This window comes from Lacerta agilis, chromosome 3 (genome assembly GCF_009819535.1).
Source record: "Lacerta agilis isolate rLacAgi1 chromosome 3, rLacAgi1.pri, whole genome shotgun sequence".
Lineage (NCBI taxonomy): Eukaryota > Metazoa > Chordata > Lepidosauria > Squamata > Lacertidae > Lacerta > Lacerta agilis.
In genome coordinates this window covers 85311841-85328376 of record NC_046314.1, presented here as the reverse complement: position 1 = coordinate 85328376, position 16536 = coordinate 85311841, and the positions used below count along the sequence as shown (strand labels likewise).

The following is a 16536-nucleotide window of genomic DNA, read 5'->3' as shown; positions in this document are numbered from 1 at the left end:
TATATGCTACCTTTTGGCAGTAAACCAGGTTCCCAGCTTTTCCTTTCACTCTATTTCCTGCTGTTGATGGGAGACCCTTATGTAGTTGGTTTAAATCCCATCTCGTTTCACTGGAAACCCTTGCGTAGATGGTTTAAATCCTCATCGGAGTCATCAATTGGCTTACTCAACATCCTTCAGACTGTGAGGCTTTGGCCGGCGACCGTGCTCAAAAGCACGCGGAACGCTGGCCGCTTTCCCCGCAACTGGTACCTCGTGCATAACCAATCCAAGGCCGTGCACGAGGAGCTCCAGCACCCAAACCCCGACAGGATGCTATAAGAAATATGAAGACTGGAAAGTCTCCAGGACCGGATGGACTAACTGCAAAATATTATAAGACTTTGAAAGATTGGCTAATACAGCCATTGAAAGATATTTGCAATGGATTACTGGAAGGAGGTAGGGCACCAGACACGTGGAAGGATGCGTACATTACATTGATATTAAAACCAGATTCAGATAAAACACAAATGAAGAATTATAGACCCATCTCGCTTTTAAATACGGATTATAAAATTTTTGCAAATGTCATGGCCACAAGATTAAAAAGGGTGTTGAAAGAGTATATCCACAAGGATCAAGCAGGCTTTCTACCTGGAAGATACATTAACAGAAATACAAGAACCATTGTGGATATATTGGAAAGATTAGAAAAGAAGATAAATACGGAAGCAGCTTTGATGTTTATCGATGCTGAAAAGGCCTTTGACAATATATCTTGGACTTTTATGAAGAAGAATTTGGAAAAGATGGAGGTTGGCCAAAAAATTTTAAATGGCATAAATGCCATTTATAAAGAGCAAAGAGCAAAGATTCTCATTAATAATGTGATGTGCGAAGAAATTAAGATTGAAAAAGGTACAAGACAAGGGTGCCCTATCTCCCCATTACTTTTCATTACGGTCCTGGAGGTGTTGTTGGAAATGATCAGGAAGGAAAAGCAAATTAAAGGAATTAGGGTGGGAGAGAAAGAATATAAATTGAAGGCCTATGCTGATGATTTGGTTTTATCCCTACAAGATCCGGAAAGCAGTGTACCTAAAGCATTGGAGATAATAGACTCTTTTGGAAGAGTAGCAGGATTTAAGTTGAATAAAATAAAGACAAAAGTGTTGACAAAAAATATGTCACCATTGCAGAGACAGAAATTACAAGAGCAAACGGGACTTAGTTTTGTTAATAAGGTGAAGTATCTGGGAGTGAATTTAACTTCAAAGAACCTAAACCTGTTCAAGGATAACTACGAAAAACTGTGGAAAGAGATTAAGATGGATTTGGAGATATGGACAAGATTAAAGCTGACTTTAATGGGCAGAATAGCAGCCATTAAGATGAATGTACTACCAAAGATTTTGTTCTTGTTTCAAGTGCTTCCAATTATAGATAAAATGGACTGTTTCAAAAGGTGGCAAAAGGACTTATCGAAATTTATTTGGCAGGGGAAGAAACCGAGAATTAAATATAAAATATTGACTGATTCAAAGGAAAGAGGTGGTTTCTCCCTGCCGGACTTGAGAATATATTTCGAAGCGGCCGCCTTTTGTTGGTTAAAGGATTGGTTTAAGCTGGAAGACACTGATGTTTTAGATCTAGAAGGACATGATAATGTATTTGGCTGGCATGCTTATTTGTGGTATGATAAGGTGAAGGCCCACAAAGCTTTTAAAAACCATATTATTAGGAATGCCTTGTATCAGGTTTGGATTCGAAACAAAGACTTGTTAGAGAGAAAAACCCCCAGGTGGTTGTCTCCAGTAGAAGCGAAGGCGTATAAGAGACCTAATATGTCTGCGAAATGGCCAAAATATGCTGATATTTTGGAACAAGAAGGCCAGAATTTTAAATTGAAAAGTTATGAACAATTGAAGGAGGTTATGACAGACTGGTTGCAGTATTACCAGATTAATGAAGTTTTTAAGGTTGATAGGAAACTAGGTTTCTCAACCGAGAAGTCCAAGTTGGAAACAGAACTTATTGAACCGAATAATAAGAATCTCTCCAGAATGTATAATTTATTGCTAGAGTGGCATACAAAGGATGAAATGGTTAAATCAGTCATGATTGGTTGGGCAAAGGATGTGGGACATAATATTATGTTGGAGGATTGGGAAAAATTGTGGAAACAAGGTATCAGATTTACTGCATGTAATGCTTTGAGAGAAAACATTATGAAAATGATGTATAGATGGTATTTGACACCTGTGAAACTAGCTAAGATGTATCATGGAGTGAGTAACGAATGTTGGAAATGTAAGAAAGTGGAAGGTACCTTTTTTCATATGTGGTGGACATGCCCAAAGGTAAAGGAATTCTGGGAGAAAATCTATAATGAGCTTAAAAAAGTGCTAAAAAGCACATTTAGTAAGAAACCAGAGTCCTTTCTGCTGGGCATGGACAATCAGGAGATTACCAACAGAGACAAAACTTTCTTTATGTATGCCACAACAGCAGCTAGGATTTTAATAGCAAAGAACTGGAAAAGTGAAACTCTACCGACAGTGGAAGAATGGAAGATGAAGCTGATTGAGTATATGGAACTCGCTGAACTGACTGCGAGACTCCGAGACCAGAGGGAGGAAGCGGTGCAAGAAGATTGGAAGAAATTCAGAGACTATTTGAAAAAATACGATAATATAGTGATTTGAATTGGAAATCAGTTGAATTAAAGGCAATAGCATAAAGTATATTAGGAGAAGTAGGATATAATTGTTAGAATTGTTAAGATGTATTGGAATGATATAAGTTGTTAAAGCTAGAAATAAGATGATATAAATAAGGTATAGATTAGTTATGAATGATGATATTAAATTGTTATAAAGTTGCTAAAATTAGAATCACAATGAATGCAGCATAGAAGATGGGAGGAAGCTCATTAAGTAAGATTAAATAAGTATAAGGATGTTTAGAATTTATTTTTGTTGTTGTTGTACTTTTTGATTTTGTAGTGTTTGTATTTTGTTCATGTTTTTTGTATTTTGTCTTTTCTTTTTCTTTTTTTCTTTTTTCTTTTTTCAGTCTTTTTTGAAATATAATAAAATTTATTAAAAAAAAAACACTAAGAGAACATTAATGATAATCCTGTAAATGTAGTCATAAGACGCTAAAACAGCTCAACCAGAAGTTGTGTTGAGTACCAATCAATGGATTGGGGGTTTCAGATACAGAAAAGTACTGAAAACGTAATAGTCCTTATCTCATGCATAGGGACCCCATGTGGCCCTCCAGATGTTGCTGGACATGCCAGCCTTGGGCAGATGGGAATTGAGAAGCCTCTTCAATATCAGAATGAGCACAGGTTCCTTATTCCTGACATAACGTGTTTTACCAATACAGTGGTTTCACTGTTTTGTTTTATTGCTTTGTTTTACTATTTAAGCTATCCAGTTATTTGAAGGCACCTGTTTCTGTTTTGAAAAATAAATTAACAGAAAGCTTTGTTTAAGTTTATCAGTGATTAGTGCGTAGGTGCAAATGACAGAAAGAAGCAACAAAGAGCCTGTAAAGGAGTTTGACTTTTGTTTTAATAAGGAGCTGAGATTCTCTGTATTCCAGTCTAAGAAAACGTTAGCATGGCCACATAATGGCACCCAACTCTTTAGATTCTACATAAGATATTCTGGACCAGCAGTGGCTGTTGTTGACATTGCCATTAAAAGAAAGGGAATTGGTTCAACCTTCATGGAAATTGCAAAAATGCTTTGAGTATTGCTCCACTAATACTCTCAATGTGATGAAGAAATGTTAAGGGTTGTATGTGCAACTGGTCTGTTCTCTAAGGCTGCAGTCTTGCATAGACGTAATGTGGAGCACAATCTTATTCATTCGTGTTACCTTGGAAATAAGTCCTGAGTTAAATGGGACTTTCACATAAGACAATGCCCACTTGGTAATGACCAACTTGTGGTTTTGATTTTAATAGTCACAGTGAGAACAGTATTTGCAAGACATTGGAGGAAAGGCAGCTAAACCCTCTAAAAACTGAATGGGCTACCAAAGGTCTGGGAGGTACTACAAGCGGTGGACTTGACAGCATACAAAACTTTCCAAATGTGGTTATGAAAGGCTGAATTAAAAAATGGGACACTTTGTACAGCGATGCCTTAATAGGAAAGAACTTGAGCAGGGAGAAAATTGGCCTTGTTTTACTTTCTTTTTGAACTTTAAAAATAGTATGTGTATGTAAATAAACAGCTGTTAGTTTTGCATGGTGTTGCTTTGAAATACTGGCTTTCTAAAAAAACAAAAAACTGGTTGTTGCTTAGACTATGTGGTCCTTCACAGTTTTGGCATTCCTAGCTCCTTGTTCCCTTCTACATCTAGCACAAATCCCTGGTTCTTACATTTATAGCCTATAGTCTTGCTCCTTGTTTTCTAATTTATATCCCTGCTAATTACATTCATTCTTCCAACTCCTATTTCATTAATAATAGTTTTATTGTACCTGTTGCAAGTGCTGCAGCATGCATAATTCAGTTTGTAATTTAAGAATTAATTCTACTAGTGTCAAAGTTCTGCTAGCCTAGGGGGTGACAGGTGGATGTGTTGCTTAGCAACCAGTGTGGCATGCTGCTTGCTGATGTAGCACATGCCCTCATTGGCTGTGTGGTTCTCAGGGAGTCTTTCCTCTGTACATTTGATTGAATGTCTCCCTGCTATATACAAGGCCTAAAGTAAGAAAGACAAAACCTCTCTGTTCCTCAAATTATATACTGCTTTGGTTCAGTCTTGCTCAGTATAGTGTTTATCATGATTTCTTTTCTCTGTGGACTCTCTCTGTGTTATACAAGTGGTTTTGCTAACAGTACCTTCAGCGTTTATGACACTTTGCAGTATGAGAGGACAGGTCTCTGTTAAGAGGGCTTGCAGTGTAATCACAAAGAAGATAAAGCAGGAAGGGAAAGGAAGAGCAAACTGGAGAATATGCATAATGTCAATAATGAGAGCATGATGGCTAGGTGAGCTAGGATGTTATGCTACCCAAATGATTCCACTTATTCTTCTTCATTGGTCACCAAACCTAGAATTTCTTTCTAGAACACTTGCCTGGGGCCACAGCCCTTCTCTTCAAAACCACACATCACAATGCCTGTTTCTGTATTTGGCTGTGGCTGTAGTTGCCAGAGAAAAATGCAGGATTGCAACCCACCCCCCCCCTTACTGGGAGTGGGGGTGGTAGAAAAGTAAAACACAAACTGGGAGAGCAGGCTAGTTCCTTGCAAAACAACAAAAAACGGAGTAAAATAGTGCCTGTGCATTTTGCTGTATATGTCAGGGTCTACAAATGATTGAAACCGTAGATTCCTGGCTGGCATAGGTTCTCTCCATTTTCATCTTATTATGGCCTGTTCAGGATACCCTTTGAAATCCTCTGGGGACTGTGGTGTGTTAAAACAGGTGGCCATGTTTTGAAGACTGGAGAGACCTGGTAACCTTCAACATGATGCCCTTGGTGAAGTGATAATTAGCAAAAAAAAATTGAATAGTTGAAACTGTAGAGGCCTGATAAGCAGTTATCATCGCAGGCCGTCTTCTGCTGAAGCCTCTCCTTTGCTTTTGCCATCCCTTTTCACCACAGTATGTGGTTGTTGTTGTTGTTGTTGTTGTTGTTGTTGTTGTTGTTTTTGTTGTTGTTGTTTTGCCAAATTAGATTTCCTGCTGTGAAGACTTGTTTCCCATTATCGGGACCCTATGAGAGCTTCCAGACCTTATTCTGCCTTACGTCTTGGAGTTTTGAGTAGTTTATAAGTGTCATCCTTGCCTTGCTTGTCAGCTACGTTGTCTACCTGCAACTTTTTTTATAAAAAAAAACCCCCACATACTAACAAAAAAACCCACAACCAGCTGCTGCATGTTCACTGATCCTGATTGGTTGGCATTTCAAAATGGAGGGCAGTGCCAGCCTCTTTGTCTATTTCCACCCCCCCCCCTCTCTCTACTGGCAGGCAGCTTCGTTGCTCAGAAGAGGGACAAATCTGTCTGATTAATTCTGCCCCTTTAGCTCTGAATAAAGGTTGCTATGTTACCCTCCCACTCTGAGGCCTGCCAGAGCATACAACCATCCATAATGCCACAGCAGGCAGCTGGTGAGTGCTCTCGAAATGTGCCTCTCCTGCTGTGTTCTTGCTGTTCGTCAAGGATACAGGGTGTGTGCATGTGGGTGTTGGGCATGATTTTGGGGGGCAGAGCTATGGATAGCCAGACGTTGCAGCACTAGGATTTTCCTTCATAAAAATGCCAGTATGGGAGGATCTCGCTCAAAGCAGGTTTCATATCGGAATCCTTATAATGAAAAGCTGCTGCTTGACCATGCTCAGTAGTGGACAAGAGTAGGCCGGATGCCCACTGCCACCCTCGCTGATATTGCTAGTTTATGAAAGCAGGGACCTGTGAGCCCTCAGATAATCTCTCAACATTGGCTGTGGTGGCTGGGGCTGCCAGTAGAGTGGGTGATACTGCTTTGGAATGCAGAATGGGATTATTATTATTATTATTATTATTATTATTATTATTATTATTTATTAAATAAGCTGTAAATTAATAGCAGAACAAAAGATGACCTCGTCACAAGTGAAAAGACAATAGGGAAGTAGCTGAGCCAAAAACATTGTCTTTGTAGTGCTAGATTTTTGCTTGCAGGGAGGTTTCTATGTGGAGGAGCGCTACAAAAATTGCACCCCACCCCATGCTACCTGAAGTGCTGCATTCATTCAGCCATCTGTATGTGCAAACCTATGGTGATTCTAAAGCTGGAGGAAGATTTCCATGCATCAATTTACAGGTCAAATCCCCCTATCAATCAGGATTAAAAATATATATATATACTACTCTGCTTTCAAGTCAGCTAAATTTTTGCAGTCTCTAATAAATCAGGTTTAGTGTAGTTGTAGATTCCTGTTTGGTTCCCAGATTTTAATTATAGTTGATTATTTGCAAATGTTTGTACAGCCATAGCAGAGATAAATGGTATGCTCCCACTGGATGTTACTGAATGCTGTAGTACAGGATGAAGGAAATACTTACAACGTCTTTCAACGATCTTGCGATTACCAGCTTTCGGTGGCTGCAGCAAGTAACTAAAGTGGTGCCCTCCAATTTTTTATTTATTTTACTACAACTCCCATCAGCCCAAGCCAGCATAGCTAAAGGACAGGAATGATGGGAATTGTAGTCCATAACATCTGAAGGGCGCCACGTTAGCTACCCTTGTGCTATAGAGAAATAGACTAATTCCTAGACTGCTTAATAGTTCCCGTTGGATTGCAACGATTGAAAACTTAGACTTAGTTTTAGTTAACGGGGAAATGGGGGGGGGGGGGGGAATGCAGCACATCTTTGACTCTCAGAGCAGGAACAGGTTATTTCCACCCCCCACAAGCTCTTACAGAGAGAAATGGAGACTGTTACTGTTTAATCAATATATTCAATTTATTTATTTTGTTGTACATATTTTCAAAAAATACCCAAGTGGTGCACAAACAGAGAAAGTGAGTCATAGTGTAAATCATAACTGAAAGCCAATAAGTATTAAAAGCTGCAGAAATAAAATGGGCCAATTTGGGAAGACTTGAGGGGCGGGACAAAATGTTTTCAACAAACATAAAAAATTTACGATGTTGGGGCTGACTTCTCTTGTGGTGACCAAAATTCCAGAGACATATGCCACAACACTAAAAGCATGTGTGCTCAAGTCACTGTGTGCTTTACTGCAATTGCGCCACCTTCTGGTGCAGTTTCACACACAACCCCCTTTTACTTCAGATTTAATATCCACTGAAAAAGTCTTAATCTGCAGCTATAAACTCCAAGGATTTACTCCTTTGAATCTGTACATTATTTTTACATGCACCAGCTTGAAGGTTACAGATTTCAGAGACCACTTGGAGGAGGATCAGTGAAGAAAAATACAGCAAAATGCCTCTAACTCAACTATCCACACAAACCTGCAGGAAACACTTTAGAAATTGTTTTAATCCTTGTTATACAAACCTCATTATGTTACATAGAATTCACAAACAGCATAACCTGAATCTGCTGCATAGTGTGTGGACATATGGGCCCTTTTTCATACTTAGTGTGAGTGCCCAATAGCATGAGATTATTGGGATTTAACATTTTATGTAAATGTGGTGAAGATCCAAGGTTTACTCATTGCATCTCATTGAGCAGGATAATTTTCTGAACTCTGGCAAGGACCCTCTATACATTGAGAAAGTACATATTTGTCCTTTCCCCCCTTTGATATGGGGAGCATTATCAAAAATGAATGGATAAAATAGCTATATTGAATCTATTTTTTAATTATTATTAATTTACATCCATACACAAACTTAGGTCTATATACAGCCTTAAATAATTATACCATTAAATATTTAAACTTTTATTTGTACATGCTCTTTTCTTATAATTTCTAACTAAACCAAAGTAAAAATCCAATAAACTAAATTGTATGAAAACAGACTTCCCGTCATTTCCCGATGTAAGTTACATTTACGACATTGAATGTACTTATACTTCTTACCTTACTCTTACTATAGTTTCTAGTACTTTCTTATAACACATTGTACCGTGTTTTTTTTTAAATCTTGCTTTTTATCTTGCTTAAATGTCTCAAAGAGCTGGTGGTATTCTAGCCATCTTGATAATTGATCTTTTATTTCTTCATATCTCTTTAATTTTATTTGATTACCGTCTTGTATTAATAACGAATTATAAGTCAGCCAATTTCCTTTCATATTTTTCTTTTTAACTGCCTTAGCCTCTAAAGGAGAAATCCAACGTGGGGTTTTTGGTTCTAACAGGGCTTTATATTTTGCCCATACTTTAAACAATGAATTTCTTATTATGTGGTTGGTAAAGCTCTTATGTACTTTTGACTTGTCGTAATTTAAATAGGCATGCCAACTGAAACAGAGATCATGCCTCGAGATCCAGAACATCTGTATTCTTAAGTTGACACCAATCTTTTATCCAAGAGAGGCATGCGGCTTCATAATATAATTTTAAATCAGGAAGGCCGAATCACCCGCTCTTCTTGATATCAATAAGTAGAGTATGTTTTATCCTCGGTCTGCACCCCTGCCATATAAACTTGGATATTTCCTTCTGCCATTTTGTTATACATCCTGTGCCCCCGATAATTAGCACTTCCATCACTAAGATTAATATTAACTGCGAGAGAGGACATCCCTGCCTGGTCCCTTTATTTATCTCACACTCTTAATAATTATTCTTGCCTTTTGTTTAGTATAGATTGCCTGGATTCCATTACAAAAAGTTCTCCAAATTCCATTTGTTGTATCATGGTTATCATAAATTTCCAAGAAATTTTATCAAACGCTTTTTCCGCATCAACAGATACTAATAAGGCTGGTTTATCAATTCTTGTTTCCAAGTATTCCAGAATATTTATAATGTTTCTAATATTGTTCTGCATTAAGCATCGAGGGAGAAAGCCCGCTTGATCTTGATGTATAATGGTTTGGAGAATATTCTTTAGCCTATCAGATAATATACTAGCAAATAGCTTATTATTTAATAGTGATTTGGGCCTATAGTTGGAGGCCAGGGCTAAATCGGTTCCCTGTTTCGGAATCAGGGTTATTAACTTTCCATCCATGATTCTGGCATCCTACCATTTTCCAAGATATTATTCATTATTGTCTTTAATGGTTTGGCTACAACCTCTTCTGATTTTTTATAATAAATTGCTGGGAGTCTGTCGGGTCCTGGTATTTTCCCTAGCTTAGATTTTTTAATTGCTTGGTGGAAAATAGCTACTGGTATATTGAATCTATAGGAGATGCTGCAGTAGGACTAGTCAATGTGGTGCCTTCCTGTTGTTATGGACTACAATTCCCATCATCCCTGGTCATTGGCCATGCTGTATGGAGCTAATGGGAGTTGTAGTCCAAACTATCTGCCACTTCTGAGCTAGAGAAGGCATCAAAACCATATAAATGGACGGTTTTGGGCTAAACCTGTTTCTTCAAAATTGGTGTTGAAAAAAACCGCCCCCCCCCCCGAAAATGGTGTATCGTGCATCAATGTATAGGTATAGGTATACCTAGACATTGTTTCTTACATATATTTTTACTCACCCCTGTTCTTATACTATGCCAAGATGTTACCTATTTGATGTTGCTTATTAATGTAGTTTGTACAAGTGAAAAAATAAAATGTGATATGGGTCTCATCTAATGTAAGTCATTTTCAAAATCGACCAACTGAAGTAATTTGAGTCCCCTTGGTCTACTCTGAGAATGACTCACATTGGATATCAACCAATATTCTTTCCTTAAAGGTCCCCCCAAAAGTGTGTGCAACAAAATCCGGACTCATAACTCTTAACTCAGCTGATAACCCTGTGGGGTAGCAAATGCCCATGCAGAATTCTGTATGTTTAGGTCAGTGAGGCAGAATGCAGCAGTGCTGGATCTTTGTCTTCCATTGAACCAACGGCCTCTCCCGTTTCCTATGTTAAGAATCAGGGAATGAACCGGATAATCTAATGGACCCTTTCCCCTGCTGACAAAGGGATTTGACCCTGTTGGCAGGGTCAGCAACAGAGAAGCCCTTTCTGTCTGTGACCTTTTTCACTGTTTGATTGTAAGTCAGAATCCATTAGGGAAGATGCATGGATCAAAGACTGAGGTTCCGGATACAGTGACCACCTCTTGACAGACATGGCCATGAAGTGTCAGAGGTCACTTTGGGATAAAAGACCTGCTAGTTGGTTCTACGGAAAAGGAAAGAAAAATCCCAATACTTAGCAAAAGGGCCGTCTCTTCAAGTTGGTTGAGTGAACACTAGCATTTAGGAACACTGGTGTGTGGAAGGGAGGGAGGGAAGGAAGGAAGCAGGAAAAGAAACAGCAGGGTGTCTAGAGTCAACATGACGGCAGCAACATTATGGGATAGGTGTTTCCAGTTGCCTTACCCCCCTCTTCATCTTGGAATCCTTATAAGAAACTGTTGCAGGAGAGGGGCTGTGAGCAACACCACGGGAAAGGTGTTTCTAGGACCAAGGTGAAACTCAAGTGCCATTGCTATTTTTGCTGTTGCCAGAAAGGGTGATGATGTTGCATTTATAGTACTGAAATGTTGTTTTCTGTATGCTGCTGTATTTGCTTTTATATTGTTGTTTTATCACGTTATTATGGAATCGTTCTTGTGACTGTTTATTTGGAAATGTATTTCTTTTTTCCCCTTCATTATAAGCTGCTCTAAGCACGATCCTTTTTGTGGAAAGACAGCATACAATTAAGATGATGATGAAGCTGTGCCTTGCTATATCCCCTGCATAGCCCTACGTGTTGTCTTCACTTCCCTTGTCATTTATTTATTTTTCCAATTTCCATTTTAAAATATGTATAACCCACCTTTTCTTGGCAGAGCTCATGCCAGCTGATGACAACACATTTATTTATTTGGTTATTTAGTTTTGTAAGATTTTTTCTCCGCCTTTCACCATAAAAATAAAATATGCAGTTATAAAACAAACGAAACAGTCAAAACCAAAACACTAGTGTAGTAACCAGTGCTGCTTTTCTAGAAAAATAGGTGCCGGAACTGAGTTCTGGTAAGTTCTGGCTGAAAAAGCCCCGGTAGAAAAAATGGAAAACAATGCCTTATATTGAAAACAGTACAAACATTTAAGACCGACTTCACATAAAAGAACAGTTTAAAATAATTTCAGTGCAAATGCAGACTGGGATGAAGATCTCCACTTAAATGGCTTGTTGGAAGAGGAAGGTCTCTGGTAGGCTCTTAAAAAAACAGTGACGATTATGCCTGGATAATATGTGGCAGGAGGGAATCGAAGGAGGGTAGGTGCCTTCTTGGTGGTGGCATTCAGGCTATGGAACTCCTTGCAACAGGAAGTACAGCTAAACCCCTGTCTATGCCTATAGACATTTTGTTCAAAGCTCCTTTGTTAAGATGCATTTTTCAGTGGTGCTGCCTGAATATCGGCTAGTTTTATGGCTGGTGTTCAGCACTTCCCTGCTTTTTCATTTTTACCCTTTTATGACTGCTGCTTCGCTGGTTTTCTTTTGTATTATAAAGGGGGCGGGCCACCTTGATTCTTCTGTGCTTGTTTAAATAAATAGGGAGCTCACTGCCAGCTTCCCTTGTGCACGCTAGTCTCATGTGCTCTGATACCTGTCCTTCTCTCCTTTATCGTTTCCGTGCAGCACATCCATGGGAGCCGACCACCACCTCACTTTGTGTATGACCCCTCGGCCTTCGCATTCCGATCCCTGAGCACCTTGAAGCCTCTGAGCCCGATAGCTCCAGTTGAAGAACCATCATGTGCCTACTGAAGGAGTTAACGCCAAACTCTCAGGAATCCTCATTCCAACCAACTTCCCAGCAGGGACTGGGTGTGGGAGGGCATGTTTTTGTTTTTTTGTTTTGCAATAACCACCAAGATTGTTGGTAACAGGAGATGGGTGGCTTTTCTCTTGCCTGTTTTTCATGCCGTCATAACTTCCGAAGATTTGCAGAAAGGGAATGTATGTGCATTGAGCAAGCGCAGCTCATAAGCCATAGTACAGTTATCAAGATGGTGTCTGATAATGCAGAAAGCTGTTTTTCTTACGATTAATATTTGGCATCTTGCCCTAATGAATGTGGTGGAATGTGAAGAATAAGCAGGGTTCTATCATTTCCCTCCCCAAATCTAATGGGAGTTGTTCTCTGTAGCCCAGTGGACCTTGCCAATAATTAGAATACTCTCTGGTCTCATCAACTAAAGGTCAAAGTGGATCTGGCTTAGCTGCCCCTGGAGGGTGGACCAGATCTTCTTTGTGCAACCACATTACAAGGCTGGAACAAGAAGCACATTGAGGTTGTGCAGCCCCAGGGTCACCTTGAGACATGGCACAAACACACACTTCTAGAGTACGTCCCAAAGGATTTTCTCATCTGCAGAGTTCACTAACGTCACATGTTCTAGAATATGCCATGGAGCCCCAGGATGTTTTCTGTCTGGGCAGATGTTAGCCAGAAGGTACTCAGGAAAGAAGATGGGGCGGGAAGAGGCACAATTTCCTCTCACTTCGGCTACAAAATCCCTTATTGAGCCATGCAGGCATCACTTCCTTGGGCGCCGTCCCCATCTGGCTGGGGAATATGTATGAAAACCGTAAGTGCATGGTTGGGTTCCCAACCATGTGTTTGGCTCCATCCATGTGATCACACCACTCACATCCTGCAGCTGCATGGGTTAGCACTGCAGGGGATAGAATAATGTGTGCTTGGGTTGCCTTTGATTTATATTCACTGCACTAGTTGAGATATAATAGGCACTGGGAGCAAACGCCAGCTCTCAGCTGGCTGTTCAGTTGACTCTTTGTAGATATGAGTGAGGGAGAAAGAGGAAGACAACATATATTTTACTAGCAGCATCTTTATGGGGGCCGGAATGCTGCTTTAACACGACTGCAGCCCCCTCTGCTCCACATTGATGATCTTTCTTCTTGCTTGTCTGCATTGACGTAAGAGGGGCCAGTTTTTGGTGCTGTTAAATGGCCCAGATTTCACAACAGGGATGGGAACCTAGGATTCTCCAGGTGATGTTGGACTGCCATCAGTCCCAGCCAGCATGGCTAATGGTTAGGGATTATGGGAGTTGTAGTCCAGCCAAATCTGGAGGGCCACAGAATTTGCTGCCTCTGTTTACAGGGTCCCCTGCAAACCAGATGAAATCTACAGTGTCTCTTGGGCCTACACTGTTTTCTCTAGTTATGTGATTTCAAAGATGTGTATTCAGACATCTGTCTTATTAGCGTACTGTAATAATATGGTGTACAATCGAGCAACAGTTTCTGATGTGTAATCACCATTTTTAATTTTGAAAAAAATGTATGCAAAACAATATTTGGGAAATGTGAGTCTGCCATAGCATGAACAACTTCTCTGAAACTTGGGGAGGAATTAAGTGTCGTGCTGTTCTGATCATTCCATCAGCGCAAACTTTTCTGCTTGCCAGACAAAATTACCCCCTTCAACCCACACACTGTTCTAGGAGGTTCTCCTCCTGACCCCCCAGAGCAGATTTGGAGGAGGGGGGGAGAGAAGCCCCATTGCACTAGCAGGAGCCTTTGCACTAGCTTCTGCTAGCATGCTGGGTTAATTGAACCTGGGCCATAGATCTTAATCTTGGCCATAGAACATTCCGTATAGAAAAAGCCAACCTCAGTTGCTCATGTTCCCTTTGGAATCTCAAGTCCAGAATCTTTCCAAGCTGCGAGTATGAGTTGACTCTGATGCCTTAAGTCCTCCCTGCACATAGGTGGCAGTGGATGGAATGTTTGTGATAACGGAGTCAATGCTTTGGGTTGTTTTTTTTACTGCCCCATCCCATGAAAGAAAAATTCGGTGGTGCGCACAGACTTCTTTTCACCAGCATCAATGAAATAAAAAGCAGGCTGCTTTCTGTCCGCTGGCTTGCTCTCATAAGAACAAAATCAACAAGGAATGAAATAAGGCAGGTCTTTTTTTGAAACATTTCCAGTTAAAAGAGCGGAAATTTGCTTCCTTGTCTTTTATTGCTATATTTGCAGGCTCTATGGTCAACAATGCATGATGGGATTTGTAATCTTTATGGGCTTTAGCCTCCCTATATGACAAGGGCAAATGTAACCTAGTTTGCCGTTTCTGCGAGTTAGGTTTGGCCTACAAACAGCCAGCATGAATCGTGGTCAGGAAAGGTTTGGGGTGCTACTTCCCCTGCCTAGAGCCAACTGCTTGTCCCACAGACACTACAGAGTGCTCCCCCCCCCCCTTGCTAAACAGGACGACTATTTCTGATTGGCCCCGAATATGCCGTCTCAGATGATGCTCCAAGATGAAGGAATGGAGGGGAGACGAACCTCTGTTAATGTTGCCTTTCTTTAGTACTTTTGTAACATTTCTCTCTCTGTGGTTTTTCAATCAAAACAATAAAGTTACATTTTAACTGCTGCTATATTCACTGCTGGTTTTCTTGTCTCTGAGTTCTAAGTCCCTAAGGACATGAAAAGCAGGGTTTTAGTTTACAATTTCAAAATAGACAGGGCCCCCGGGAATCCCATGTTTAAAATATTCCTCATCCCACAACAAGGAAACCCGAGCAGCTTGACTGGAATCAGTCATGCAAGTTCAGGGAAGTTGCACAGGCTTGACCTTTGCAGTTTTTGCTGTAATAAAAGAAAAGGCCGCTTTTGCCACATTTTGCTGGTGTCTTTTCCTGGTCAGCCTTGATGAGCAACAATTCTGCCCTGCCCCCAAAGGGAGTCAGCAACCCTATATGCAACAGCAGATTTGGTATTTCCACAGCATTGTGAGGTCAGTGTGAGCGACTAGGTTACACATCTCGCATGCACGAAGCAAGAGCCTGAAATGACCGGACACTGCCCTGCAGTGAGGAATTTGGGGTGTGGGTGTGGGTGTGCAAGGGTGGGGGTGTTCAAGGACTGGTTCACACAGCACTGAGAATGTAGTGATACTCCCTGTAGCTGATACTTAGAAAAGATTAGCCGTCTGCCAACAGTTTGCTGTTGAAAGAAGAGACATTGCTGTGAGAACAGAATTATGGTCTATAGGCCAGGGTGGCAACCTGGGCTGTACTCCCTTGATGAGAGGACAGAAATCGGAGATCATGTACCAGAGTTGTGAAGAAGTGACTCTCATGGTGGGTGAGGCCAAAACCAAAAGTTGGATGGGCCACCCCTCTTCTCTCTTTCCCTCTTCCCCCTTCACCATCCATCCCCAGATCCAACCATTCACTCAAGAGACAATTATTCATCCCGTTCACACAGAAGCAGTCTGAGGCATGAGAAGTTTGGCCTGGAGTTGATCAGCACATGACTACCCGGTAGCTGCAAGCCTCAATTGTGAAATTTGGTGAACATCTTTGAACAATTATGAAAGATAGATAGATAGATAGATAGATACACACATACTACTCCCTTTTTTAGGAGAATAGGTCTATGGGTGTTAGCTGAGTCCTTTGTGTCCAGAAGTAGTGCATGCCATCAGCAAGAATTGCAAGATGTTGGCAGCAAATCGACTGACTCCTCACCTGTACCCACAATCTGTATCTGAGCGCCAAACTATACATTACAGAAGGCATAAGGAACTTATAGCCCTCTAAATGTTGTTGGTCTTCAGTTCCCATCAGCCCCAGCCAGCATGCCTAATGGTCAGGATCTGGGATAATGGGAGTTCTCATCCAGCAGCATTTGGAGAGCATCAGGTTCCTTATTTTCCCATGCACCACACGGATCCCACCAAAAAATACCCCCAGGAGCTGCTATTTCCCCCCCCCCCAGTGCTGTTTGCAGCTGGAGGGGCATTATCGAAAGGAATAGGAAACTCTTCCAAGACTGGACTGCCAACAACTGTATTTTGTTTAAAATAAAAGTTTTCCAGTTGAGCACACTTTCTAAAAAGCATGAATAACATAGTTTTATCCGAGTGTCCCAGGTATAGCTGAATGGCTGTTACTGGAAAG

The 16536-nt window shown here is 40.6% G+C and overlaps 1 protein-coding gene across 1 annotated transcript in view; it reads left to right on the top strand.

Annotated features, from left to right (window-relative positions):
• The window catches only part of LOC117044140, a 74220-nt gene extending 59211 nt beyond the window's left edge, over window positions 1-15009 (top strand). The window contains exon 5 of the mRNA XM_033144603.1: window positions 12233-15009. Within this exon, the coding sequence (XP_033000494.1) occupies window positions 12233-12361 (129 nt within the window). The 3' untranslated portion in view covers window positions 12362-15009. The remainder of the gene's footprint in view (window positions 1-12232) is intronic.
• Window positions 15010-16536: the final 1527 nt, after the last annotated feature.